At 50.2% G+C, this 27,304-nt stretch overlaps 1 protein-coding gene across 2 annotated transcripts in view; it reads right to left on the reverse strand.

Annotated features, from left to right (window-relative positions):
• Nucleotides 1–27,304, reverse strand: part of SPPL2A (signal peptide peptidase like 2A) — a 128,970-nt gene that overhangs the window by 98,974 nt on the left and 2,692 nt on the right. For both annotated transcript variants that reach the window (XM_082254036.1, XM_082254035.1), the window contains exon 2: nucleotides 6,096–6,215. In XM_082254036.1, the coding sequence (XP_082110162.1) occupies nucleotides 6,096–6,215 (120 nt within the window). The remainder of the gene's footprint in view (nucleotides 1–6,095; nucleotides 6,216–27,304) is intronic.

Below are 27,304 nucleotides of genomic sequence, written 5' to 3' on the forward strand. Positions count from 1 at the left end.
TGGACGAACCTTACTGTTGATCGACGCTCGCCTAACCACGTTGGCGGTGGGCGCTTTGAGGATCCCCGACCTTCTGTTGTTTTTTGCCCTTTGGCACCCCTGTTCTTCCTGATTTCCACCCCCTTCTCAGCCACTGGAGATGACTGCCACACCTTTGCTGTCCCATGGAGGGCCTACCTTCCTGATCCCTGGCCTCCCTTCTGTGCCTGCTGGAGTCTCGGCCTACCCCTCCTTTTCCGAAGTGCCTGGCTAAAGCCTTTTTCTGGACGTGCCTCTTTGCCCCTACTTGAACTACTGGGACGCTGTGCCCTCCACTGCACCGGACTCCGTTACTGTCCACTCTGCCCTGTGCCATGCAATGGCTGAAACTTTGTGTATCGTTTCCTGGAGTGTGCGTGGACTGAATAACCCGGTGAAGAAAACTGCTGTCCTACAGAACCTGAAAAGACTGCAGGCGGACGTAGTTTGCCTGCAAGAGACTCCTTTGTCTGCTGACCCCCCCCCCCCCCAGTATAGCCCCGGGTTTGTATCCCCACCAGTTCCATTCTAGCTTCTCTACGTACTCTAGAGGTGTGAGTCTGCTGGTGCAGCGGGGGGTTGATTTTACCTGCTCTTCTACCTATATTGATCCGGAGGGTAGATTTGTGTTGCTGCTGTGTAATATTGGGGGTCTGTCATGTGCGATAATTGCTGTGTATGTGCCCCCGCCGTTTTCGGCTGGGGTAATTGGTTTGCTAGCAGAGAGAATTGCCAGCCTCCCGGCGGTTCCTCTACTGGTGATTGGCGATTTTAAACGCCACCCTGGATCCCCATTGGGACAGGTTCACCCCTCGCTCCGAGCCCCCTCCGCCGACCGGTAATGGTTCTCCCTTTGCTCGGTTGATGGGGGAGTTGGGACTGATGGACGTTTGGCGGATGGGGCATCCGGGTGACCGAGTGTACTCTTGCTTCTCGGCTGCACGGTCTGGCCTCTCCCGCATTGATTTGGGGTTTGGCAATCCAGCCCTCTTGCCTCTGGTGGCTGGGGCTGAGTATGGGCCGAGACTGGTCTCGGACCATGCTCCGCTTCGGATCCGGCTGTCCCTGCCGTCTAGATCAGGGAGACCCCTTTGGAAGTTGAACCCTTTCTGGCTCACACTTTTTCCTAGTCCTGATGCTATACCTCACCTACTGACTTCCTTCCTTGCAACTAATTTGAACACAGCTGAACTGGGGGTGGTATGGGACTCTGCGAAGGCCTTCCTGCGAGGGCAGTTTAGCTACTGGATTAACAATATTAAGTCCTCTACTAAGGCGTGAGAGACTACCGTGTTGGATGAGGTGACTGAGAAGGAGGCAGCTTATGTTAATGACCCTTAGGAGGAGTCTCAGCGCTCCTGGCTAGCAGCTCAGTCCCTCTCTAAGACGGTGGCCCTGCAGCTAGCTGAAAATAAGCGTTTTTTCCTTCAACAGAAACATTTTGAGGAGGGGGAGTGTACGGGTCATGTGCTGGCTATGTTAGTTCGTTCCCAGCAGCTGGCGGCGTTCATTACTGCTCTTCGGGACCCTTCGTGTGTTCTGTGGAGCACCACCCCCGAGATCTCTAGGGCTCTGCGGGAGTTCTATTCGGATTTGTATTCGTCTAAGGTGTCGGCCCCCCTGCAAGTGGTGGAGGACTTCTTGGATGCGTGCGATCTGCCGGTGCTCTCTGCCCGGGAGGCGGAGGGCCTGGGTGCTCCTCTGACGGAGGATGAGCTCCTTATGGCACTGAAGGCCGCTCCGCGGGGTAAGTCCCCGGGGGTGGACGGTCTCCCGTCTGAGGTGTATGGGCAGTATTCTGAGCAGATGGTCCCCGTCCTCTTGAAAGTGTTTAATGACGCTCTGCAGAGAGGGTCCCTGCCTGACTCTATGTGCGAGGCGATCGTAGTATTGATCCCTAAACCTGGTAAGGATCCGTTGCTAGCTGACTCTTATAGGCCCATCTCCCTGCTGACCTCGGACGTTAAGCTCCTTGCCAAAATACTGGCCACTAGACTGTCTGAGGTTGTGCAGGGCATTATGCAGCTAAGGCCTTTGACAGTGTCGAGTGGCCTTATCTCTGGGTGGTATTGAGGCGCTTTGGAGTGGGGGACACCTTTATTAATTGGGTTAAACTGTTGTATGCCAACCCCAGAGCCAGACTTAGGATCAATGGGGACCTGTCGGAACCCTTCTGTTTGTTCCGGGGCACTCGGCAGGGGTGTCCACTCACGCCCCTGTTGTTTGCCATGGCATTGGAGCCGCTTGCGGCGCGTATCCGAGCCCATCCGGAGATTATTGGCTTCCGACAGGGCCCCCATGTAGATGTTGTTTCACTATATGCAGATGATACCCTGCTTTATTTGGGGGACACGGGGAGGTCCCTGAGCGAGGTCATGACTTTGACTTTTTCGGTTCCTTCTCCGGGTTCTCTATAAACTGGGATAAGTCGGTCCTTATGCCTCTAGACCCTATTACGGCCCCCCTGCCGGAGAGAGCTAGAGATGTGCGCGTGGTTGATCAGTTTAGATACCTGGGTGTCCAGGTGACCCCAGATGTTAGCCGCTATTTAGAACTTAACCTAGTGCCCCTGCTTCATAACTTTCGACTTAAGTGTACAGCTTGTTGTAGGCTCCCTCTGTCGGTGGCGGGACAGGTCAACCTGGTAAAATGATTTGGGCGCCCCAGCTCCTCTATGTTCTACACAATGCCCCTCAATGGATTCCGAGACGATGGTTTGTTCGTGTGGAATCTCTGTTTCACGACCTAATCTGGAAGAAAAAGGTGGCCGTATTAGACTGACTACACTCCAGATGAGTAAAGACTGCGGGGGTCTGGCGGTCCCCAACCCTAGGGTGTACTTTCTCGCCTCTCAGGTTCAGCACCTGGGTGGTTGGGAGTTGCCTGACCCTTCTGACCCCATACGTGCTCTTCTGGTTCCCCCTGACTCCCCGTACACTGCGTTTACACATTTAGAGGCGGGCTTCGCGCACTTGCAGGCCTCGCTCCCGACTATCAGCCTTCTCCTTACCTTATGGAGCTCTGTGCGCAAAATGCTGCGAATACAGGGGTTCTTCCATGGTACTTTGCTGTGGCGGAACTCCAACTATCGGGAGCTGTCTCGGTTGGAGGGAGTGGGGTGCTGGGAGTCGCGGGGCCTAGCATTCTTCGTACAGATTTATCGTAGAGACGGGGTGCTGAAGTCCTTTCAGGAACTTCAACAGGAGTTTGGTATCCCTAGGCATTTATTTTATAGATATCTTCAGTTGCGCCATGCTTTAGAAGTCCAGTCACGGACTGTCCCCCTTAGACTGACGGAACACATATTGACGACTGATGTTTTTAAGTCTACTGACAGACGAGGAATGATCTCTCGGGTTTACCTTATTTTGTTGGCTGCCCTACAGGACCCGGCCTCTCTTCCGGCCCGAGTTGGCTGGGAGAGGGACTTGGGCCCCATCGATGGGGAGACGTAGGAGCTGTGTCTCTCCTCTATACCGTTAGTATCAGTGTCGCCATCGCAGAAGGTTTCCCATCTATTTTTGTTTCATAGGGCATATCGCACTCCGGTTCAGCTGTTCGAATGGGGGCGTAGGGACAATGATGCCTGTCCCAAGTGTGACAGGGACCAGGGCACGCTGGTTCATATGCTTTGGAGGTGTCCCAAATTATTTAGGTACTGGAGCGAGGTTATTGACTCTATATCCAGAGTGTATCATTTCACATTGCCCAGAGATCCGGTTGTGTGTCTACTTGGGGCGCTGGAGGATGAAACCTTGACCCCCTCATGCCCATACGGTGGTCCTTAGACTGCTGTATGTGGCACGCAAACTGATTGCTAGATACTGGATTACCTCCAGGGTCCCAACGGCTGTGCAATGGATCGAACAAGTTAATCGTTTATTGATCAGGGAAAAAGTTACCTACCAGCATCGTAAGGCACATAAAAAGTTTTATTCCTTGTGGCAACCTTGGCTAGATGATCCATCCCGGGCCCCTCCCCAGCTAGTGATGGATAGGCTCTTGATGGGATAAGTTCGGTATATTTATTGATTGTTAGGTGTGCTGCTCCACCTTTCCCTCCAGTGGTCCCCCCTTCCCCTTCCCCTTCCCACTGTTCTAGTTTATTGTCTCTAATCCTTCCACTTGTGCTTCCTTGCTGGTATGTAATATGGTTACCTCAACAGTTGTGATATGATAGAATTGAGCCACGATCTCTACACTGTGTTTGTAATACTAATGTTGCAGTTTCTGGTACCTGTGCCCTGACTGTATGTGCTACTTGATATTTTGCACCTTTTGCATTGGTCTGCATATCTGTATTACCAGTTGTACATTGTACTTTTTTTCTGCTCTTGTCTGCACTTTGGATTTATTTATGTGCTCAATAAAAGTTTATTTTCTTGAAAAAAAAAAAAAATATTCAGAGTCTTGCATAAATTCAAAAGTTCTCTTTACCCAGCATTGAAAGTTAACTTTCAGTCAGTTAAAGAGAACCAAGTTTATGCTGGCCATAAATGTTATAATAAAATCAGCAGGAGATTGGAATCCCCACACAAGTTTAGTAAGATAGAAGAGCACTCAACACCTCTGTGACGGGGCAAATCTGGTTACCAGAAGCCATAGACCCTCAAGTTATAGAGAGGTCTAAACAAACATGTTGTCAAACGATGTCCAGATAAAACTTCAGATTTCCACTGTTTACTAGAGGTCATCCATCCATACAGAGACTGCTAGTGTATGTCTAACACTTTCTATTCATAAGAACTACACTCAAGCAAGGATGAAAAAAAACAAGCACAACAAACAAATTCAAAGACGGGCGCTACGTTCTCATGTCATGCATTCCAAGATCCGTCTTACACGTTTCGTCATATTTGGAAGTCCTCAGAGTCGTAATGAGCAGATACGAGCACACTCTATATATCCCATAGACTGGAAATTTCCATCAAATGGGATCAGATCAGATACCTACTGTGCATGCCTGCTCACTTGAGGGCTGTACTGAACACAAAAGTAGGCATAACCTTGTTTTTTTTTTTTTATTATCCTGCATAGATTATTCAAATTCTACATGTTGGTAGAGTAACGCTTCCTCTATAGTAACTCCTCCTCTTCTTTTTCATTGCAGATAAAATAATGGAGTCCAAGCAAAAGTAACATGCTGTCATTGAGTTCACTTGCTGCCAATTTGTGTTAGTGGACACAGTTGATGGTCTCTCTCGATTCGGCGTTTGTCCTCTAGGCCGATTTCTTCGTCCTTAAACGTTATCCTCTTTTGCACATTGCTCGTCAATGGTGTCACCTCTTTAAACATGCTGTATTCTTCGGTGTATGTAGTCTTCTGTGGATGTTGGACAACCTGAACCCCACCTTCCTCAAGAACTCAATAACGGCATGTTACTTATGCCTGGAATCCATTATTCAAATTATTACTACATTTTGCAATATATTCTTACATAGTAGTAGTAGTAGGTGAGGTTGAATAAAGACAATAGTCCATCCAGTTCAACCTGTTATTTCTCTGATATTAATCTGATATTTTTATGTAGAATATAAAGTTGTACATGGACTAAAAAAAAAAAAAAAAAACACAACTCCTAAGCATTCTCTCCTTCCTTTCCATTTATACAAATTTGGTGCAACTGATGGAGACCAGGGAATGAGCAGAGAGGCTGCAGCAAAGCATGCAGAGAATGCAGAAAGTTATAGATAGAGATGTCCAGCAGACAAAAAAAAAAGCAAGTTTAGAGACAAAATGACAAAGTATAAACTACTTGAATTCCTTGTAATGCAAATATTCCCAAACACAACAAAATCATATTTAATCGGAAGTTGCCCACTTGAAGTTTGAATCCTAAAACCTCTTCATATTAAAAATTCTTCCTAAGTTCCCATCTAAATAGGGTCATTCTGAAAAGAAGAGTGATTTTTTGGCAATAAACAGAACAAGAGCTCAAAAAAGTGTGCTGTGAGGAGCTACCCAAAACGTTTAGTGGTTCATTTACCACCTATGAACAGCAGTATCAGTACTGTACAATATTAATCTAAATAGAACGTTTTTTTTTTTGTTAACATTGAACAGAACAAAAACTTACTGCGTTTGTATAGGTTGGCGGAAGTGTTGTCCATGTTGAATTATATGTAATACAGTAATCCTTTGCTTTTGAAGGCTCCTCAATGACAGCTGAACGCAAAATTCCTTTGCTTGCATATATCTACAAAACAAACAAAGCTTGGTTTGCAATCAGACAAAAACAAACATAAAGAGAGTATACATGATGTTTTGCAGTTGGAAAGAATAAGCAATGCAAACATTCCTCGCAGAAGAACAAACAAAAAAGAGAATACATGACAATCTGAATTAAAGGGTTAGTTCACCTGGAGATAAAAACAAACTGTACAGTTTAGAATAAAGTAGAATAATGCCTTGCTATAGGTGTAGACCATTTATGCACACCCTGAAACCTGAATGAAGAACTCCCAGAGATGCCATTGTCATATGCTGCCTTGTTGCTAGCCATTGCTAGTCACTCCAATCATCACAGGAGCAGGCTCTCAAACCCCGCACATGTGTTCTCAAATATCTCCTCTGTCACAGCATCACTGAGCTCTGATCTACTCCGACACGCAGGGTGGATAAAAATCAATGATAAAAAAAAAAAAAAAAAATGTTTATTTAAAATTGAAATAGGATTTCGATTGCTATCGATTGATAATTACGGTAATTTTAATAAAATGCTTTTGGAGTAAAGGTCTAATCCAGGGCTTGACAAAATTTGCCTGAAATCTAGGAGCCAGGTAAAAAAGTTAGGAGCCAGTTTTTTTGTTTTTTTTTTAAACTAACAACCAAGCTTTATTTAATAAAACGGATACTAAATTTACACATAAATACGACTAGAACCCCACTGTCCTCTATAGCGCAATTGGATGGAAACAGACTGTCCATCCGATGCCATCTGATTCGATCCACGGGATGGATAGAAAATAGAACCACCATTCTGACAGGATCAGATGGCGGCAGATTAATGCTCCATAGAGGAGAATGAAGGGTCCGATCAGATCTGCCTTAAAAACTGACAGGCGGACCTGATCAGACACTCCGTGTGAAAGGGGCCTTCGGCTGTGGCATGGCAATGAGGAAAAAAAAATTATATATATAAATAAAATCTTTTTTTTTATTAATAATAATAATAATAATTGGGAAAAAAAAAAAAAAATATATATATATATATATATATATGGATTTTTGTAAAATCTTACCGTAAAATCCTTTTCTCTTAAGCTCATTGACAGACGCAGTCCTCTTGATTAATATCAACTTGGGTTATACTGCCCTCTACAGGAGTAGGACACTAGGCAGAAGGAAAACGTTCTGGCCACACCTTAGGGGCAGTCCCAGAGGGTATATCCTCTCCCTCTCTGCTACAGGAAGTCAGTTATGTCACAATATGTAAATTAAGTTGCGCTAATATGATCTATGGAGGTATAAAGTCCACAAAGTCCCAATGTTGATAACAAATGGAAAGTATCCTTGGTAAGGTCCTGAGCCCGACTCCCTTAAGAGTGTACGCTTACCAGATTGAGGTAAAATTGAAGCGGATATGCTTAATCTTGTCAATTTGATAGAAGATCCAGGCCCGTGTAAGCAGTGAACTCGGAGGTCATTGGATCATGTAAAAATACAAATAAACGCAATAGCGTAAAACCCAACGACTAAAATAGTATCACCTTGAGTGTGACTTATAATAGAAATTGGGAAAAGTGTAAAAAGCTACCACCAAGATAGCTAGGAAAAATTTTTTTTGGAGTGTGAAACCGTACCAAAACAAATGTGAGATAAAGTGCAAAAAATATCCAGTTGGAGTTGCCTCTTACCAGACCAAATTATCTTATAAACCCAAGTGAATGTTAACAATATTAAAGATAAGTGCTTGGACCATCACCAGCTAGACAAGCCTCTTACCAAAATCAAGTAAAGGCAAGTGTGTATAAGTAACTCCAAGTGACACAGGATGCAATGTCAGAAAAACACCAGTAGGGGTCGCCTCTTACCAGACTTTAATTCAGTCAAGTGTGTATGGAAATCACTAGTCAAGGTCCAACCAAGAATTCTGGGACAAATCCTCGAGTGCAAACGAAAAATCAGGCAGGGAATGTGCAGCCGCCGGCCGGACGGCTTCGCTCGCCCGCACTCTCTAGATCGCTGTTGGATGACGTCAGTACGCCGTGCCCTGACAACGTTTCGTCACAGATGACGTTTTCAAAGGAGGGGGGAAGTTATGTCACAAAGCAGTGTTAGAGAATTTAACCCAACCCAGCTCAAAAGTAGAGGGGCGGGTACTGCGTCTGTCAATGAGCTTAAGAGAAAAGGATTTTACGGTAAGATTTTACAAAAATCCATTTTTCTCTGTCGCTCATTGACAGACGCAGTCCTCTTGATTAATATCAACTTGGGACATCCCAAAGCAGTGCCACAAATGAGGGGTGGGATAACAGAAATCAAAATTTAAATCCAGAAGGCCCAACCGGTGCCGACTAGAAGTCTTAAAGGCTCATCAAACCAAAGGATGAGACTCAACTGAAAACCCAACAGAAAAAAACCCTCGAGGTAGACCAACGGTCTCCTCAAATTGCGGCCTGCAAAACCTTGGGGCCAAAAGAGGCATCCGCTGATGCCAACACATCAACTTTATAAAATTTTGTAAAGGTATGAATCGACGACCAGGTAGCCGCCTTGCAAACCTGGACCACTGACGCCTGATGGCGGAAGGCCCAAGAAGCACTAAGCGCCCGAGTGGAGTGCGCCTTAACAGGGAACGGAGGATTCCGACCCTTAATAGAATAAGCCTGTACCACCGTCTGTCTGATCCATTTGGAGATAGTCGCGGCAGATGCAGGCAACCCCTTTTTGGGGCCATCCGTGATCACAAAAAGTGAATCCGTTTTACGAAACGAGTCCGTAGTTTTCAGGTATACCCTGATTGCCCGAACCACATCCAAGGAATGTAACGCAAACTCCCGATGACTGGGCTTAGGACACAGGGAAGGTAATACAATATCTTCATTCAGATGAAACTCTGAAACCACTTTAGGAAGGAAGGATGAATTCGGACGAAGAACCACCTTATCCCTATGAACCACCAGATATGGGGAACGACAAGATAATGCGGCCAGTTCTGACACCCTGCGTGCAGAAGTGATAGCCACCAAGAAGGCCACCTTCTGGGATAACGTAAGCAAGGGAATCTCCCTAATATCTTCAAAGGGAGGTTTCTGCAGAACCGACAACACTAAATTAAGATCCCAGGGCGGTAAGGGTGCGCGCACTGGCGGAGCCAGGTGTCGCACCCCCTGGATGAAATTCCGCACCAAGGAATTAGTAGCCAAAGGTTTCTGAAAGAAGATTGGTAACGCTGAAACCTGACCCTTGATAGTGCTCAAGGACAGTTTCTGCTCAACCCCCTGTTGCAGAAAGGCCAAGATTCGGGTCACTGAATAGGTACGTGGAGGAAATCTAAGAGATTCACACCACGCAATATAAGCCTTCCATGTGCGATAATAGACTTTGCTGGAAGTCGCCTTCCTTGCTTTAATTAGAGTAGGAATAACTGAAGCTGACAATCCCTTGTCCTTCAGCACCTGGGTCTCAATGGCCAGGCCGTTAAAGCCAGCGATTGTAAAGCAAGATGGAAGATCGGTCCGTGAGACAGCAGATCCTCCTTGAGAGGAAGTCTCCAAGGAGCGTCCGCGACCAGCCTCACCAAGTCGGCGTACCAGGCTCGACGAGGTCAGTCCGGAGTTACCAGGATAACTGGAATTCCCTCCACCTCTATCCTGCGAAGAAGTTTCGGCAGTAACTTGAGAGGATGGAAGGCATACTGTAGTGGATACTGCCCCCACGGGGCAACCAGCGCATCTGCTGCGTCCGCTAAAGGATCGCGGGCGCGAGCTGCAAACCTCTGCACCTTCCTGTTGAGCCGAGATGCCAACAGATCCACATCCGGGGTGCCCCAAAGAAGGCACAACTGGTGAAATACCTCCGGATGAAGAGACCATTCCCCTTGATCCAGAATCTGACGGCTGAGATAATCTGCCTGCCAATTTTCCACCCCCGGAGTGAATATCGCGGAGGGAGTCGGAACAAACCGTTCCGCCCACTGAAGAATGCTGGCCACTTCTATGTCCACCAGGGCACTCTTGGTGCCCCTTTGGTGATTGACATAAGCCACAGCCGTGGCATTGTCTGACTGGATCTGAACCGGGCTGCCCTGGAGCTGCTCGGTCCAGTAAATCAGACAAAGTCTGATCGCTCTCAGTTCCAACACATTTATCGGAAACCTGGATTCTATCGGAAGGAGTGACTTCCCCCGGCTGAGCATTGGAGACCGAAGCCACCAGACCAGAGATTCCCTGGTCCGCTCGCTCAACCGGATCCGATTGTGCAGGGAATCGGGATTCCGATTCCATTAGAAAAGAATCTCCTTTAGAAGAATTCGGGTATGAGACTGGGCATACCGTACTGCCTCTAAGAAGGCCACCATCAGTCCCAGGATCCTCATGCAAGTCTGAAGGGACGACCAGTTGAAGGATAGTAACATCCAAATCGTTCACTGAATCTTCCAGCTCCTGGCGGGAACTAGGAATGATCTTTGGGAAAAGTGAAGAAAACGTTCTGCTCAAGGAACGGGAACTACCGCTCCCTGTTGCATCAAGTCCATTACTGCCCCCCGCAAAGCTTTTAAGCGATCCGGGGATAGTTGAATGTTTGAAGGGAAGAATCGCACCGGTGGATGTGATCGAAACTTGATCTTGTATCCCGACCGTATGACCTCGCGAACCCCTTTGTCCGGGATTCTGGAAAGCGATGGATCCGGAAACCGGTGAAGACGTCCCCCCACCCCAGAGATTGGTGGGGGCGCACCTTCAGGCTGTATTGGTTTTATCTTCAGGTTTGGCTGAGCCGGACTTTTGTTTACCCGACCAGCGCCCTTTGAAACCCCCTGAAGGGGCTTTGGAGCCCTTATCGCTCGCCCCAGCGGAACGAACAAACTTTTTATGAGCAGAAAAGGAAGGTCCTCGCCTGTTACGAGGTCCTTTACCTTTAGCAGTCTGTGGCAAAAAAAGTGCTCTTGCCCCCAGTGAGATCCTTTATAATCTCATCCAAGGTGGCCCCAAACAGGCGATCCCCTTGAAAAGGGAGATTAGCCAAAGCTTTTTTTTTGGAACCTTGATCCGCCGACCAGCACTTTAACCACAACACGCGTCTGAGGACCGCTGCTGACACCGATGCACGCCTTAACAAGGAAGTGGCGTCCAGGGCGGCGTCACAGACGAACTGTAGTCCTTGTATAATCTGCTCCATCAAATCGGATGCTGCCGGGGGGATACTTCTCCCCTTTAAGTCACGGCGTAACAATTTGGACCATTCTGTCAATGTTTGTGAAACTAAACCAATGGCAACCACTGGCCTGAAGGTTGACCCTATCAGGGAAAAAATGGAGCGGGATTCCGCTTCCACTTTTCGATCCACCGGATCCCTAAAGGACGGAGCGTCCTCCAACGGGATAACAGTGGCTTTATTTAGTCTGGAAATCGGTGAGTCCACCACTGGTGGTACCGTCCATTTTTTAAGGAGGGATTCCTCAAACGGATAGCGCCTAGCAATGCGTTTGGAAATAGCAAGGGTTCGTTTCGGACGATCCCATTCCTCTTTAATTTTATTACCAAAACATTTGGGCAAGGGAAAAACCTTTGCCATCTTGGTAGGCTTGCTAGTACCAAAAGGAATTTCAGTCTCAGCTACCTCTGCCGGTGTAACCTCAAGTCTTAAGGTTTCCCGGGCAGACAACTAGTGCGTCCACCAACGCTTCTTCTTGCGCTATGGCGGAGGCAGAAACGTCCTCCTCACTGTCTGAGGAGACCGTACTACCTGAGACAGCAGCCCCAGAAGAGGGACCTGCAGCTGCAGTGACCAGCTCAGAATCCGTATCTGAAGTATCAGATGAAATAGGGGTAGGCGGGGGTCCCTTTCTTGACCCCCGTCCCTGACAGGCCACCTCCACCCGGGATACCAAAGACTCCAAAACTGCTGATAATGCATCAATCACAAGTGGGGTACTGGAGGGTCCTGCGGCCACCTCAAGGGGATCAGGTGGGGATACATGTGTGGCAGGGTCCATGATTATACAAGACACTTGCCAGCAAAGAAAAAAACTTTTTTTTTTTGTAATCCCCCAGCGCAACAGCGCCCCTCAGTGTACCTGCTTTGGACCCCACAGAGAGAGAGAGAGACCCCAAGGCTCACCACCTGATGCACAGAAGTTTCTATCAACATGCTCTCAGCACTGTCTCTTACAGACAGGAAGTCTTTTGGATCGTTTTCCCGGGTAAAGGAGGCGGCTCCGCCCCTTTACACACCTTCCGGCTCCTCCCATGCTACTCCTCGAGGTAGCTGGTCATCTCCAAAATGGCCGCCCCCATGCTGGAGACACGAGGCTACGCCAAGATGGCGGCCCCGCCCGACCTGCGGGAGGATGGCGGCGGCCTGTGGAAAGATGGCAGCGGCCTGCGGAAGGTAGCTATCGGCCTGTGCAGCCTGCAAGAGGTGTACGGCCTGTGGGAGGATGGCGGCCTGCGGATGGCGGTAGTCCAGGCACAGGCATCGGCCTGTATTGCAATCTTATGTATCAGGTAGGATGCTATCACCCTCTTACATGGCCATCCTAACAGTAATGCCAGCCACTGACTTCAGTCATGGTCCCTTTACAGTGCCCCTCATACAGTGACTACCGATAGTCAGCTCCCAAACCAAGCCTCCTGGTTCTTATTCACTAAATCACCCTCAAGAGGGGGATCTGTGACACCTGTTATAGGATAGAGGGGATCCAGGATAATAAGGGTTCGATTATCCCAGGGAGGGGCCCGCGTCCACCAACAAACCCGTCAGGGGGAGAGGGGGAACATTTTACTCACCATACCGTGACAGGCGGGTGCCAACTCCTGACAGAACCCCTCTCCACCGAGGTGGGGGGGCTGTCGACCATTACGGACGCCGTGACTCAATTCCCAACTGGTCGTCGGCGTCCCGGCGAGACGTTTAACTCGCAGGGTCAGTCCCCGTCCAGTGGGACTATGTCACGGCCGACCCAGCGCGGAGCTAGGGCCTGCACACGCTCGTAGGCTGACTGGGGTGAACACTGGATCTCAACATCCAGCCCGTCGCCCAGTTTCAGCATACTTGCTTGAAGATCTCACAGGAACAACTGGAGACAAAAGCTGCCTAAAAAAAGTTTTTCTAAAAAAATCTTGCCAGGACCAAAGATCCCAGCAAGGAACTTAGGTCCTTACTCCTAACTAGACAGAAAAAACTGACTTCCTGTAGCAGAGAGAGAGAGGATATACCCTCTGGGACTGCCCCTAAGGTGTGGCCAGAATGTTTTCCTTCTGCCTAGTGTCCTACTCCTGTAGAGGGCAGTATAACCCAAGTTGATATTAATCAAGAGGACTGCATCTGTCAATGAGCGACAGAGAAATTTATTTTTTTAATAATTAAAAAAAAAAGAAAAAAATTTTTATTTTTTTTTTAAATTTAGAAAAAAAAATTAATAATAATAGCCACACTCCCTGTCCACTTACCTTTAAGCAAAGGTAACTGGACAGGGAGATGAAGCCTGCAAAAACTTCCCTCTCATCTCATCCACAAGAGGGCGCCAGTTCCCCATTGGAAGCCTCTCTCATCTCACAGAAAAAGGCCGAAAAGCTGGGACCTCAATTTTCGGACGGCGTGGAAGTCCGTGCACTCGGGGAGGAGGTGGGGGCGCAAAAGGGACAGGACACCTCCTGCAGGGCACCCCAGGCGCCAGGTCGCTAATTCTAGTTGCAAATGCGACCTGGCGCCTGGGGTTTGTCGAGCCCTGGTCTAATATATCTAAAGATAGTTTACTTATTAGGATACATTAATAATTTTGTTTATTCAGCATGAAATGGAGCTTAGTTATTTAGCATGAGGCTGTATATTCTGCAATATTTACATTTTTTGGTAAACTCATTCAATTAAACCAAGCACTGCCAGCGGAGATAACATGCACTGCATTGATGAATTCACAATTTCACACTAACTACCAGCAAGAATGAGTCTTTAAAGAGCACCTGTCATTTCAGATCCATCAAGGCAGTGCCTGTTAGCGGGCATCCACTCACCTGCTCCTGCTACGTCCCTCACCTTGTTTTGTCACTGCCGCTTCAACAGACATCCAGGGCCGGACTGACCATAGGGCAGACCGGGCATATGCCCGGTGGGCCGAGGCCTCCGCTCCGGGCGCATGAAGTGCAGTCACAGACAGACAGTGTAACTATGTCTGGACTGTGTACCGATAATGGCGGTTGCCGCTGCTGGCCTCTCCGCGGCCGATTCCGCGGAGACTGAAGGCCGTCCGCTGCTGTCCCCGACTCCCCGCCACTCACTCCTAAGCACTGGGCTCAGCTGGCAGCCGTGCTGATGCTGAGCTGAGCCCAGCGCCGCTCACTGCGGCCGGCTCCGCAGCGGCATCCGCGGCGCTCAGGAGGGGTGGACTGGCGTCAGGTGATTGAAGGCTGAAGGGGGTGGAGCTAGAGGCCGGGGACCCCCTGCTTGTTGTCGGCAAGAAGCGGGAAGGAAGTCGCCGGCACCGCACCGCAGACAGCCAGCCAGACACTGACAGAGGGAGAGACAAGAACATCGGCTGCTGCAACAAGGTAAGGAAAGGAAACAACACACCATGTGTCATCGCTGGGATTTGTGGTTCTGGGCTGGCCTCCACCGGCAGAGCAGTGTTCTGGTCAGACTGCTCTGGAACTGCTGTCACTGCTAGAAAACATGTGCCATCATGCCATGCCAGTTTGCTTGTTGCATGTGATGTGACAGCCAGGTGCACATTTTCAAGTTGAAAATGTGCACCTGGCTGTCACATCACATGTAACAAGCAAACTGGCATGCCGCATGGCACATGTTTTCTAGCAGCAGTGAGTCACTGCTAATAGAAAACATGTGCCGTGCGGCATGCCAGTTTGCTTGTTACATGTGATGTGACAGCCTGCCTCATCCTATCTCTCCCACCGCCATCACTCTGCCTCATCCCATCCCTCCCACCGCCATCGCTCTGCCTGATCCCATCTCTCTCACCGCCATCACTCTGCCTAATCCCATCTCTCCCACCGCCATCCCTCTGCCTGATCCCATCTCTCCCACCGCCATCCCTCTGCCTGATCCCATCCCTCCGACCGCCATCACTCTGCCTCATCCCATCCCTCCCACCGCCATCACTCTGCCTGATCCCATCTCTCCCACCGCCATCACTCTGCCTGATCCCATCTCTCCCACCGCCATCCCTCTGCCTGATCCCATCCCTCCGACCGCCATCACTCTGCCTCATCCCATCCCTCCCACCGCCATCGCTCTGCCTGATCCCATCTCTCCCACCGCCATCACTCTGCCTGATCCCATCTCTCCCACCGCCATACCTCTGCCTGATCCCATCTCTTTCACCGCCATACCTTTGCCTGATCCCATCTCTCCCACCTCCATCCCTCTGCCTGATCCCATCTCTCCCACCGCCATACCTCTGCCTGATCCCATCCCTCTGACCGCCATCCCTCTGCCTGATCCCATCTCTCCCGCCGCCATCCCTCTGCCTGATCCCATCTCTCCCGCCGCCATCCCTCTGCCTGATCCCATCTCTCCCGCCGCCATCCCTCTGCCTGATCCCATCTCTCCCACCGCCATCACTCTGCCTGATCCCATCTCTCCCACCGCCATCACTCTGCCTGATCCCATCTCTCTCACCTCCATCCCTCTGCCTGATCTCATCCCTCCCACCGCCATCCCTCTGCCTGATCCCATCTCTCCCACCGCCATACCTCTGCCTGATCCCATCTCTCCCACCGCCATCCCTCTGCCTGATCTCATCCCTCCCACCGCCATCCCTCTGCCTGATCCCATCTCTCCCACCATCATCCCTCTGCCTGATCCCATCCCTCCCACCTCCATCTCTCTGCCTGATCCCATCCCTCCCACCGCCATCGCTCTGCCTGATCCCATCTCTCCCACCTCCATCCCTCTGCCTGATCCCATCTCTCCCACCGCCATCCCTCTGCCTGATCTCATCCCTCCCACCGCCATCCCTCTGCCTGATCCCATCTCTCCCACCGCCATACCTCTGCCTGATCCCATCTCTCCCACCTCCATCTCTCTGCCTGATCCCATCCCTCCCACCGCCATCGCTCTGCCTGATCCCATCTCTCCCACCTCCATCCTTCTGCCTGATCCCATCTCTCCCACCGCCATCGCTCTGCCTCATCCCATCCCTCCCACCGCCATCGCTCTGCCTGATCCCATCTCTCCCACCGCCATCACTCTGCCTGATCCCATCTCTCCCACCGCCATCCCTCTGTCTGATCCCATCCCTCCGACCGCCATCACTCTGCCTCATCCCATCCCTCCCACCACCATCGCTCTGCCTGATCCCATCCCTCCCACCGCCATCGCTCTGCCTGATCCCATCTCTCCCACCTCCATCCCTCTGCCTGATCCCATCTCTCCCACCGCCATCCCTCTGCCTGATCTCATCCCTCCCACCGCCATCCCTCTGCCTGATCCCATCTCTCCCACCGCCATACCTCTGCCTGATCCCATCTCTCCCACCTCCATCTCTCTGCCTGATCCCATCCCTCCCACCGCCATCACTCTGCCTGATCCCATCTCTCCCACCTCCATCCCTCTGCCTGATCCCATCTCTCCCACCGCCATCGCTCTGCCTCATCCCATCCCTCCCACCGCCATCGCTCTGCCTGATCCCATCTCTCCCACCGCCATCACTCTGCCTGATCCCATCTCTCCCACCGCCATCCCTCTGCCTGATCCCATCCCTCCGACCGCCATCACTCTGCCTCATCCCATCCCTCCCACCACCATCGCTCTGCCTGATCCCATCTCTCCCACCGCCATCACTCTGCCTGATCCCATCTCTCCCACCGCCATCCCTCTGCCTGATCCCATCCCTCCGATCGCCATCACTCTGCCTCATCCCATCCCTCCCACCGCCATCGCTCTGCCTGATCCCATCTCTCCCACCGCCATCACTCTGCCTGATCCCATCTCTCCCACCGCCATACCTCTGCCTGATCCCATCTCTTTCACCGCCATACCTTTGCCTGATCCCATCTCTCCCACCTCCATCCCTCTGCCTGATCCCATCTCTCCCACCGCCATACCTCTGCCTGATCCCATCCCTTTGACCGCCATCCCTCTGCCTGATCCCATCTCTCCCACCGCCATCCCTCTGCCTGATCCCATCTCTCCCGCCGCCATCCGTCTGCCTGATCCCATCTCTCCCGCCGCCATCCCTCTGACTGATCCCATCTCTCCCACCGCCATCACTCTGCCTGATCCCATCTCTCCCACCGCCATCACTCTGCCTGATCCCATCTCTCTCACCTCCATCCCTCTGCCTGATCTCATCCCTCCCACCGCCATCCCTCTGCCTGATCCCATCTCTCCCACCGCCATACCTCTGCCTGATCCCATCTCTCCCACCGCCATCCCTCTGCCTGATCTCATCCCTCCCACCGCCATCCCTCTGCCTGATCTCATCCCTCCCACCGCCATCCCTCTGCCTGATCTCATCCCTCCCACCGCCATCCCTCTGCCTGATCCCATCTCTCCCACCATCATCCCTCTGCCCGATCCCATCCCTCCCACCTCCATCCCTCTGCCTGATCCCATCTCTCCCACCGCCATACCTCTGGCTGATCCCATCTCTCCCACCTCCATCCCTCTGCCTGATCCCATCTCTCCCACGTCCATCCCTCTGCCTGATCCCATCTCTCCCACCTCCATCCCTCTGCCTGATCCCATCTCTCCCACCTCCATCCCTCTGCCTGATCCCATCTCTCCCACCGCCATACCTCTGCCTGATCCCATCTCTTTCACCGCCATCACTCTGCCTGATCCCATCTCTCCCACCTCCATCTCTCTGCCTGATCCCATCTCTCCCATGGCCATCCCTCTGCCTGATCCCTTCTCTCCCACGGCCATCCCTCTGCCTGATCCCATCTCTCCCATGGCCATCCCTCTGCCTGATCCCATCTTTTCATCAACATCCCTCTGCTTGATCCCATCTCTCCCACCTCCATCCCTCTGCTTGATCCCATCTCTCCCACCTCCATCCCTCTGCCTGATCACATCTCTCCCAGCGCCATCCCTCTGCCTGATCCCATCTCTCCCACCTCCATCCCTCTGCCTGATCCCATCTCTCCCACCTCCATCCCTCTGCCTGATCCCATCTCTCCCACCTCCATCCCTCTGCCTGATCCCATCTCTCCCACCTCCATCCCTCTGCCTGATCCCATCTCTCCCACCACCATACCTCTGCCTGATCCCATCTCTCCCACTGCCATTCCTCTGTCTGATCTCTCCCCCCCTCCCATGAGGCAGTGGTGATGGGGGGGATAGGGATGACATCAGTAGCGGTGGTGGTGGGGATAGGGATGACATCGGTGGCAGTGGACATTGTCATTCCTATCCCCACCACCACTGACACTGATGTTATTCCTATCCTTACCACCACTGCCACTGATGTCACCCCTATCCTCATCATTCCCACTGATATCATCCCTATCCTCAACACCGCCACTAATGTTATCCCTATCCCCACCACTGATGTTATCGCTATCCCCACCACCACCGCCACTGATGTCATCCCAATCCCCACTACCACTGAGGTCATTCCTATTCCCACTGCCACTGATGTAACCCCTATCCCCACCACCACTGCCACTGATGTCACCCCTATCCCCACCACCACTGATGTCACCCCTATCCCCACCACCACTGATGTCACCCCTATCCCCACCACCACTGATGTCACCCCTATCCCCACCACCACTGCCACTGATGTCACCCCTATCCCCACCACCACTGATGTCACCCCTATCCCCACCACCACTGATGTCACCCCTATCCCCACCACCACTGCCACTGATGTAACCCCTATCCCCACCACCACTGCCACTGATGTAACCCCTATCCCCACCACCACTGCCACTGATGTCACCCCTATCCCCACCACCACTGATGTCACCCCTATCCCCACCACCACTGCCACTGATGTAACCCCTATCCCCACCACCACTGCCACTGATGTCACCCCTATCCCCACCACCACTGCCACTGATGTCACCCCTATCCCCACCACCACTGATGTCACCCCTATCCCCACCACCACTGCCACTGATGTCACCCCTATCCCCACCACCACTGATGTCACCCCTATCCCCCACCACCACTGCCACTGATGTCACCTCTATCCCCCACCGCCACTGATGTCATCCCAATCCCCACTACCACTGATGTCACCCCTATCCCCCACCACCACTGATGTCACCCCTATCCCCACCACCACTGCCACTGATGCCATCCCAATTCCCACTGCCACTGATGTCATTCCTATTCCCACTGCTACTGAAGTCATTCCTATCCCCACCACCACTGCTACTGATGTCATCCCTATCCCACCACCACTGCTACTGATGTCATCCCTATCCCACCACTACTGATGTCATCCCTATCCCACCACCACCACTACTGATGTCATCCCTATCCCACCACCACTACTGATGTCATCCCTATCCCACCACCACTACTGATGTCATCCCTATCCCACCACCACCACTGCTACGGATGTCACCCCTATCCCACCAATACCATAAGAAACTACATACACATTTTGGGGGCGTCTGTGAACAAAAACCTTGATTTTACTACAGGTGTAATATATGACCCTGCACACTGGAATGAGAGCAATAATTATAGGATCATTATTCATGGTTAACTTTGAACTGATGACATTTACGATTCTGGAGTGTATGTTAGGTTAACGACACCCCGCAATCAGTTTTCAAAACGCAGTGCGATTCGCAGAATCGGATCGCATGGATGTGCAGGCTAAATATAACTAAAAAAACAGAGAAACCGGTAGTTGTTCATCATTAGTCATTTTGTTTAAAAAAAAAAAAAAAAAATGGGCTGCTCAGCCTAAAATGCCCGGGCCTATTTTTTGTCCCAGTCCGGGCCTGCAGACATCCTATTAAAGTGAATAGAACCATCGCTGAGTCAATAGCAGGTCAGAGGTGGAGCATTTCTGGGACAAAGTTGCTCTTTAAAAATTATTATTTAAATAGAGTTGATTTGAATCAAATCCACCCTGGCGACACGTAAGATGAAGAGCATACGAAACGGTTCAAATCGGCTGGGAGTGTCTTGCAACATCCTAGTAACAAGACAGGATAGGATGATGGGAGTTTTTTAGTCAGACTTCAGTAAGTATGTAAATGGTCTACACCTATAGCAAGGGTAATATTTAAATCCCAACTCCAGGCAAAAAAATAATCCCTTCCACTTGGGCTGTGCCTGCACTGCAAGGATTAATTGCTCATTTACATCTAAAGGAATAATAAAAGGAAATATACTTACCTGAACTTCTACTCCTCCCTGTGACTAGGCTGGTCCCTGCAGATTCTGCACCTCCATTCTGAAGGTCCCAACATCAAGACCAGAGCAGGGTCCATATCCCTGCTCTGGACATGAGGACACCAAGGGACAGTCCACCACCAGATCATGAGGGGATCGCAGCCTGCCGGGGGAGCAGAGGATCAAGTGGGTAAACTCTCTTCTCTCCCATGGACAAAATCGAGTTCTCAACCCTTGCAGTGGAGGAACAGTCCAACTGCAAGGAAATCATTGTTTTTTTTTCAGTTTGGAGCTGGGCTTTAACTTTGGTCAAAGCTAAACAGTATGTTTTTATCTACAGAGGCCCGTTACCCGCTTAGGCAGTTTTTTTTGGTAAAGGTGAACTAATATAAATATATTCTACAACATTTCCAAACTATTAACTGTATAAATATGCCCTCACCCCTTACCTCTGATGCATATTCCTGTAAATTGTATCTGACAGAGCATGCTATTTAAAGCCCTGGCAAAAGCCCAAACCACCAGAATCAAAACAATACTGGCATCAGTCACCTGTACTTATGCAAAGCACTGTATACTGTAATACCTAATGCAGTATCCAGATGAACATGTATACCAAGAATAGCCTAATGGATTTCAGAAGAGTTCAGAAATAGTACGTTTTACTATTATTATTATTATTTCAGGTACTTATATAGCGCTGTCAATTTACGCAGCGCTTTACATATACATTTGCACATTCACATCAGTCCCTGCCCTCAAGGAGCTTACAATCTAAGGTATACTATATACACAAAGCACAGGTGCAGAACAGGGGTCTCCAAACAAAGGGCAAGCTTATTATCCATTAGACATTAGAGGGGCCAGACCGTGGCCAATAGGAGTAGAAAACGTCCTCGGTAACAATGTCTCATCACTGGTGTCAGAGGGAGGAATAGTGCCCCATCATTGGTGTCAGTGGGAAACACAGTGCCCCATCATTGGTGTCAGTGGGAAACACAGTGCCCCATCATTGGTGTCCAATAGAGGAAAAGCATCCCATCATTGGTGTCAGTGGGAGGAATAGTGCCCCATCTTTGGTGTCCAAGAGAGGAATAGTGCCCCACTATTGGTGTCCAAGAATAATAGTGCCATCATCACCATCATTGCTGTCAGTGGGAGGAATAGTGCCCCACTCTTGGTGTCAGAAAGAATAGTATTGGTGTCCGAGAGAGGAATAGTGCCCCATCATTGGTGTCCGAGAGAGGAATAGTGCCCCATCATTGGTGTCCGAGAGAGGAATAGTGCCCCATCATTGGTGTCCGAGAGAGGAATAGTGCCCCATCATTGGTGTCCGAGAGAGGAATAGTGCCCCATCATTGGTGTCCGAGAGAGGAATAGTGCCCCATCATTGGTGTCCGAGAGAGGAATAGTGCCCCATCATTGGTGTCCGAGAGAGGAATAGTGCCCCATCATTGGTGTCCGAGAGAGGAATAGTGCACCATCATTGGTGTCCGAGAGAGGAATAGTGCACCATCATTGGTGTCCGAGAGAGGAATAGTGCACCATCATTGGTATCCCAGAGAGAAATAGTGCCCCATCATTGGTGCCCGAGAGAGGAATAGTGCCCCATCATTGGTGTCCGAGAGAGGAATAGTGCCCCATCATTGGTGACAGAGAGGAATAGTGCCCCATCATTGGTGACAGAGAGGAATAGTGCCCCATCATTGGTGTCAGAAGGGAGAATGAGTACCCCATCATTGGTGTCAGAAGGGAGAATGAGTACCCCATCATTGGTGTCAGATGGGAGGATGAGTACCCCATCATTGGTGTCAGACGGAAGAATGGAGTACCCCATTATTGGTGTCAGAGGGGGGATAAGTACCTCATCATTTGGGTCAGAGGGAGGATGAGTACCCCATAGTTGGGGTCAGAAGGGAGAATGAGTACACCATTATTGGTGTCCGAGAAAGGAATAGTGCCCCATTATTGGTGTCAGTGGGAGGAATAGTGCCCCATCATTGGTGTCAGTGGGAGGAATAGTGCCCCATCATTGGTGTCAGTGGGAGGAATAGTGTCCCATCATTCAAGTTAGTGGGAGGAATAGTGCACCATCATTCAAGTCAGTGGGAGGAAAAGTGCACCATCATTCAAGTCAATGGGAGGAATAGTGCCCCAACATTGGTGTCAGTGGGAGGAATAGTGCCCCATCACTGGTGTCAGTGGGAGGAATAGTGCCCCATCATTGGTGTCAGTGGGAGGAATAGTGCCCCATCATTGGTGTCAGTGGGAGGAATAGTGCCCCATCATTGGTGTCAGTGGGAGGAATAGTGTCCCATCATTCAAGTTAGTGGGAGGAATAGTGCACCATCATTCAAGTTAGTGGGAGGAATAGTGCACCATCATTCAAGTCAGTGGGAGGAATAGTGCACCATCATTGGTGCCTGTGAGAAGAATAGTGCACCATCATTGATATCAGTGGTAGGAATAGTACTCATCAGTGGAGGGAATAGTGCCCCATCCCTGGTGTCAGTGGGAGAAATAGTCCCAGAAGAACTAGGTAAAGCAAAAAAAAGGGGCTGCATCTGGCCCCGAGCCACAGTTTGGGGGCCACTGGTCTAACCAGCTTTTATTCTCCTGGCATTATTTTGTAGCCCGGATATAATATAGTTGCCCAAACCTTTGATAAGTAGCATATTACCGTATATACTCGAGTATAAGCCGAGTTTTTCAGCACATTTTTTTGTGCTGAAAACGTCCCCCTCAGCTTATACTCGAGTCAAGAAAAAAAAAAAAAAGTCCCTGGCCGCTTCGACGTTCTTAAGCTTTAAAAATGGCGCTGCCCGGCACATACATGTCACCGCGCACGCGCCGCTCGGGAGAGGCCGGGAATAGCCGAAAGTATACGAGCGGCGGCGGCGCGTGCGCGTGCGCAATGACGTGTCGCGCCGGGCGGCGCCATTTTTAAAATGAAGGCGCCTCTGGAACAGGTAAGTTAAACAGCTGCACTACCTGCCATTATGCAGGGCTGCGGGCATACTACAAGGGATGCAGTGCTGCGGGCATGGTCCACCTGTACCATGCCCACAGCACTGCATCTCCTGTAGTATGCCCACAACCCCGGATCCTCTTGTACCATTCCAGTACCCTGCATTCTCCTGCACCATGCCAGTACCCTGCATTCTCCTGCACCATGCCAGTCACCCTGCATTCTCCTGTACCATGCCTGTACCCTGCATTCTCCTGTACCATGCCAGTACCCTGCATTCTCCTGCACCATGCCAGTCACCCTGCATTCTCCTGTACCATGCCAGTACCCTGCATTCTCCTGTACCATGCCAGTACTCTGCATTCTCCTGTACCATGCCAGTAACCTGCATTCTCCTGCACCATGCCAGTCACCCTGCATTCTCCTGTACCATGCCAGTACCCTGCATTCTCCTGTACCATGCCAGTCACCCTGCATTCTCCTGTACCATGCCCGACGCCCTGCATTCTCACCCTAGGCTTATACTCGAGTCAATCATTTTTCCCATCTTTTTGTGGTAAAAGTAGGGGCCTCGGCTTATACTCGGGTCGGCTTATACTCGAGTAGATACGGTATGTCAGAAAATCCGCAGCACTATTATTTGCAAGCTAAAGTGTAAATAAAGTAACTGGATTACCTGACTTGAACTGACAAAATATTCCACAATTCTGATTGGTCCTGTATTCAAATACTAACATAATCCTGTGCTTTGCCCATGCTCACATGATATAGTTCTCTTGTATGAAAAAAATGTAGCCTATGATTTCAGCAGGGCCTTAAGTCAGTAACATGTCATGAAGTTATATGACAATAAAGGGCCGTACACACTTGACGAAAATCGGACGAAATATCCTCCGATTTTTCTCTGTCTTCTCAGCGTTCATTACGGTTTTTAGTCGACAGTGCATAAATGTTCACGAAATTTCTCGTCCGATTTTTCTTTTTTTTGGGACATTTGTTCCTAGACTTCCGGGTTGTCAGCAACTTCAGATCATGCGCGATCTTTCGTATCCGATTTTTCACGGACATACTGCATACACTAGAGCCCCCCCCTGCCCAAAAGCACCAACACCCCCCCCCCATGTTGAGGGCATGTGGCCTGGTCCAGGGGGGGTGGGGCGCTCGCTCGTCCCCTCCCCCTTCCTGCCCTTCCGGGCTGCATGCTCGGATAAGGGTCTGGTATGGATTTTGGGCTGGGGGCTACCCTCAAATTCCATGCCAGACCCGAAGGGCCTGGTTTGGAACCTGGGGGGGACCCCCACGCAGTTTTTTTCCCATTTTTGGCGTGGAGTTCCCCCTCAAGATTCTCACAGTGCAAGTCGCGCCGCAAGTCAGATCATCCTGATCCGACTTGCGGTGCGACTTCCATTCAAATCAATAGGTTCCCATAGGGAACCATTGATTTTGAATGGAGGCAGAAAAAACGCTGCTAAAAGCAACGTGGCCAAACGTGCAATAACGCAAATGGAAAAAGCTACTGAACAGCTGCTTTTTCCCGGCGTCAGAACTAGCTTTGCAGCACGTTTTTTCTAACGTCCCGTGTACATGGAGCCTAAGGCACGCTGATAACACAAAGTACTGTTAAGAGAAAGAAAAATAAAATTGCCTTCACTTTCAGTTTAACTCACTTACCACCTTCCTGCACAGGCCAATTTTCAGCATTCGGCGTTGTCACACTTTGACAACTGTGCAGTCATGCAACACTGTACCCATAATTTTTTTACACAAAGAGCTTTCTTTTGGTGGTATTTACCCATTTTAATACAGGGCACTTTTATTGGGTACTGCCCAGACCGAATTTCAGCTTTCAGTGCTCTCACACTTTGAATGACAAATTACTCAGTTATGCAACACTGTACTCGTATAAAACGAGTGTCCTTTTTTCCCCCACACAGAGATTTCTTTTGGTGGTATTTAATCAATACTGGTTTTTTTATTTTTTGTGCTATTTGGGTATTTTTTTTATTTAAAAAAAAAAAAAAAAAAATTACCAAATGCGTCATTTTTTTTAATAAAGTTTGGCCAACATTTATACTGCTACATATCTTTGCTAAAGATAACCCAAATAAGTGTATAGTATTTGATCTTTGAGAAAGTTATAAAAAGTCTATGGTGCCAATCATTGAAAATTGATTACACCTGATGTACCAAAGGCCCATCTCCTTTTTTGAGACACTAAAGGCCCCTTTCACACGGGCTTTCCGATCAGGTCCGCCTGTCAGTTTTTTAGGGGGACCTGCTCGGATGCTCCACGCACCCATCTGGAGCAGCGCATGTCAGCGGTAACATGTCCACCGACTCCCGCTGCTCTCCGATCCGATGTGGTCTGTGAAATCCAGACGGATGGAAAATAGGGTTTTCCCTATTAGATTATATTCCCCAGCATATAAATACTTGCAACTACACCCCAAAACACATTCCTCTACTCCTCCAGAGCATGGCGAAGCACGTGAGAGACTTTAAGTGCCGTTTCACACTTGTGCGGCTGCGGAGATCGCATGTAATTCAGAGCGCACTGCTCCTTCATTACATGCGATCGGATGTGCGGTGCGAATTTCAGCCATAAACTTTGTATGGCTGAATTTGCACTGCATCCGCACCAAAGTAGCACAGGAGGCATTTTTGGAGCCGCATCAAAATCGGATCGCACAGTGGTTCACACTTGTGCGATCCGATTCTGTGCGTACTTGCAGATCGCACTGCGATATGCAATCAAACTGGGGGTGTTGTTAACTTTTAATTGACACCCCCTGCGTATTGCATATGGCAGTATGAACTGCCAGATGTGCGGATGTGATGCGGGAACACGCTGCATATTCGCAGCGTTCCCGCATCGCACAAGTGTGAACCGAGCCTTACACAGCCTAGCCACATACAGAGGCCCAACATCCAAGAAGCACCGTCTAGGGATCAACCAATATCGGATTTTCGTTGCCGATACCGATATTTTGGTCATCGCATATCGGTATCAGCCCATATGAGCCAATATTTGAGCCAATATTTTGTACATTTAAAGTTTTAAAAAATCAAGACAATTTTTGACACAAATCTGGTACTGAACATGTTAATTTTTGTTTAATAGCTGGTTTGCTGGCACCCTGTGGTGGGTGGCTGGCTTGCTGTGGTGGGTGGCAGGCACCCTGTGGTGGGTGGCTGGCACCCTGTGGTGGGTGGGTGGCTGGCTGCCACCCTGTGGTGGTGGGTGGCTGGCTGGCACACTGTGATGGTGGGTGGCTGGCTGGTACAGGGCCTGTGGACGGCTGGCTGGTACAGGGCCTGTGGGTGGCTGGCTGGCACAGGGGCTGTGGGCGGCTGGCTGGCACAGGGGCTGTGGGCGGCTGGCTGGCACCCTGTGGTGGGTGGCTAGCTGGCAGAGGGGCTGTGGACGGCTGGCTGGTACAGGGGCTGTGGGCAGCTGGCTGGTACAGGGGCTGTGGGCAGCTGGCTGGCACCCTGTGGTGGGTGGCTGGCTGGCCACCCACCGGCTGGCACAGGGGCTGTGGGTGGCTGGTGGTCCGTTCTCATCTGATGTCTCCATAGAGGACAGCGGGGATCTGACAGCTCCATCTCTGCACACAGATTGGAGACAGAGCTGTCATCCGCCTGCTTAGCAGGGATTGGCAGATCGATCCCCCGCTGAGCAGCACGGAGTCCGCCGACGGAGGTGGGCCGTGTGAAAGGAGCCTAATAGAAAAATCTATTACAATGTTTACATTTTGGTTCATTTACAAGACAGCACTTCCTGGTTTCCAGCCTAAGCCGTGCCCTGCTGCTTAGGAGGCAGTGTGTTACCA

This window comes from Pelophylax lessonae, assembly GCF_965119305.1.
Source record: "Pelophylax lessonae genome assembly, chromosome: 4".
NCBI lineage: Eukaryota > Metazoa > Chordata > Amphibia > Anura > Ranidae > Pelophylax > Pelophylax lessonae.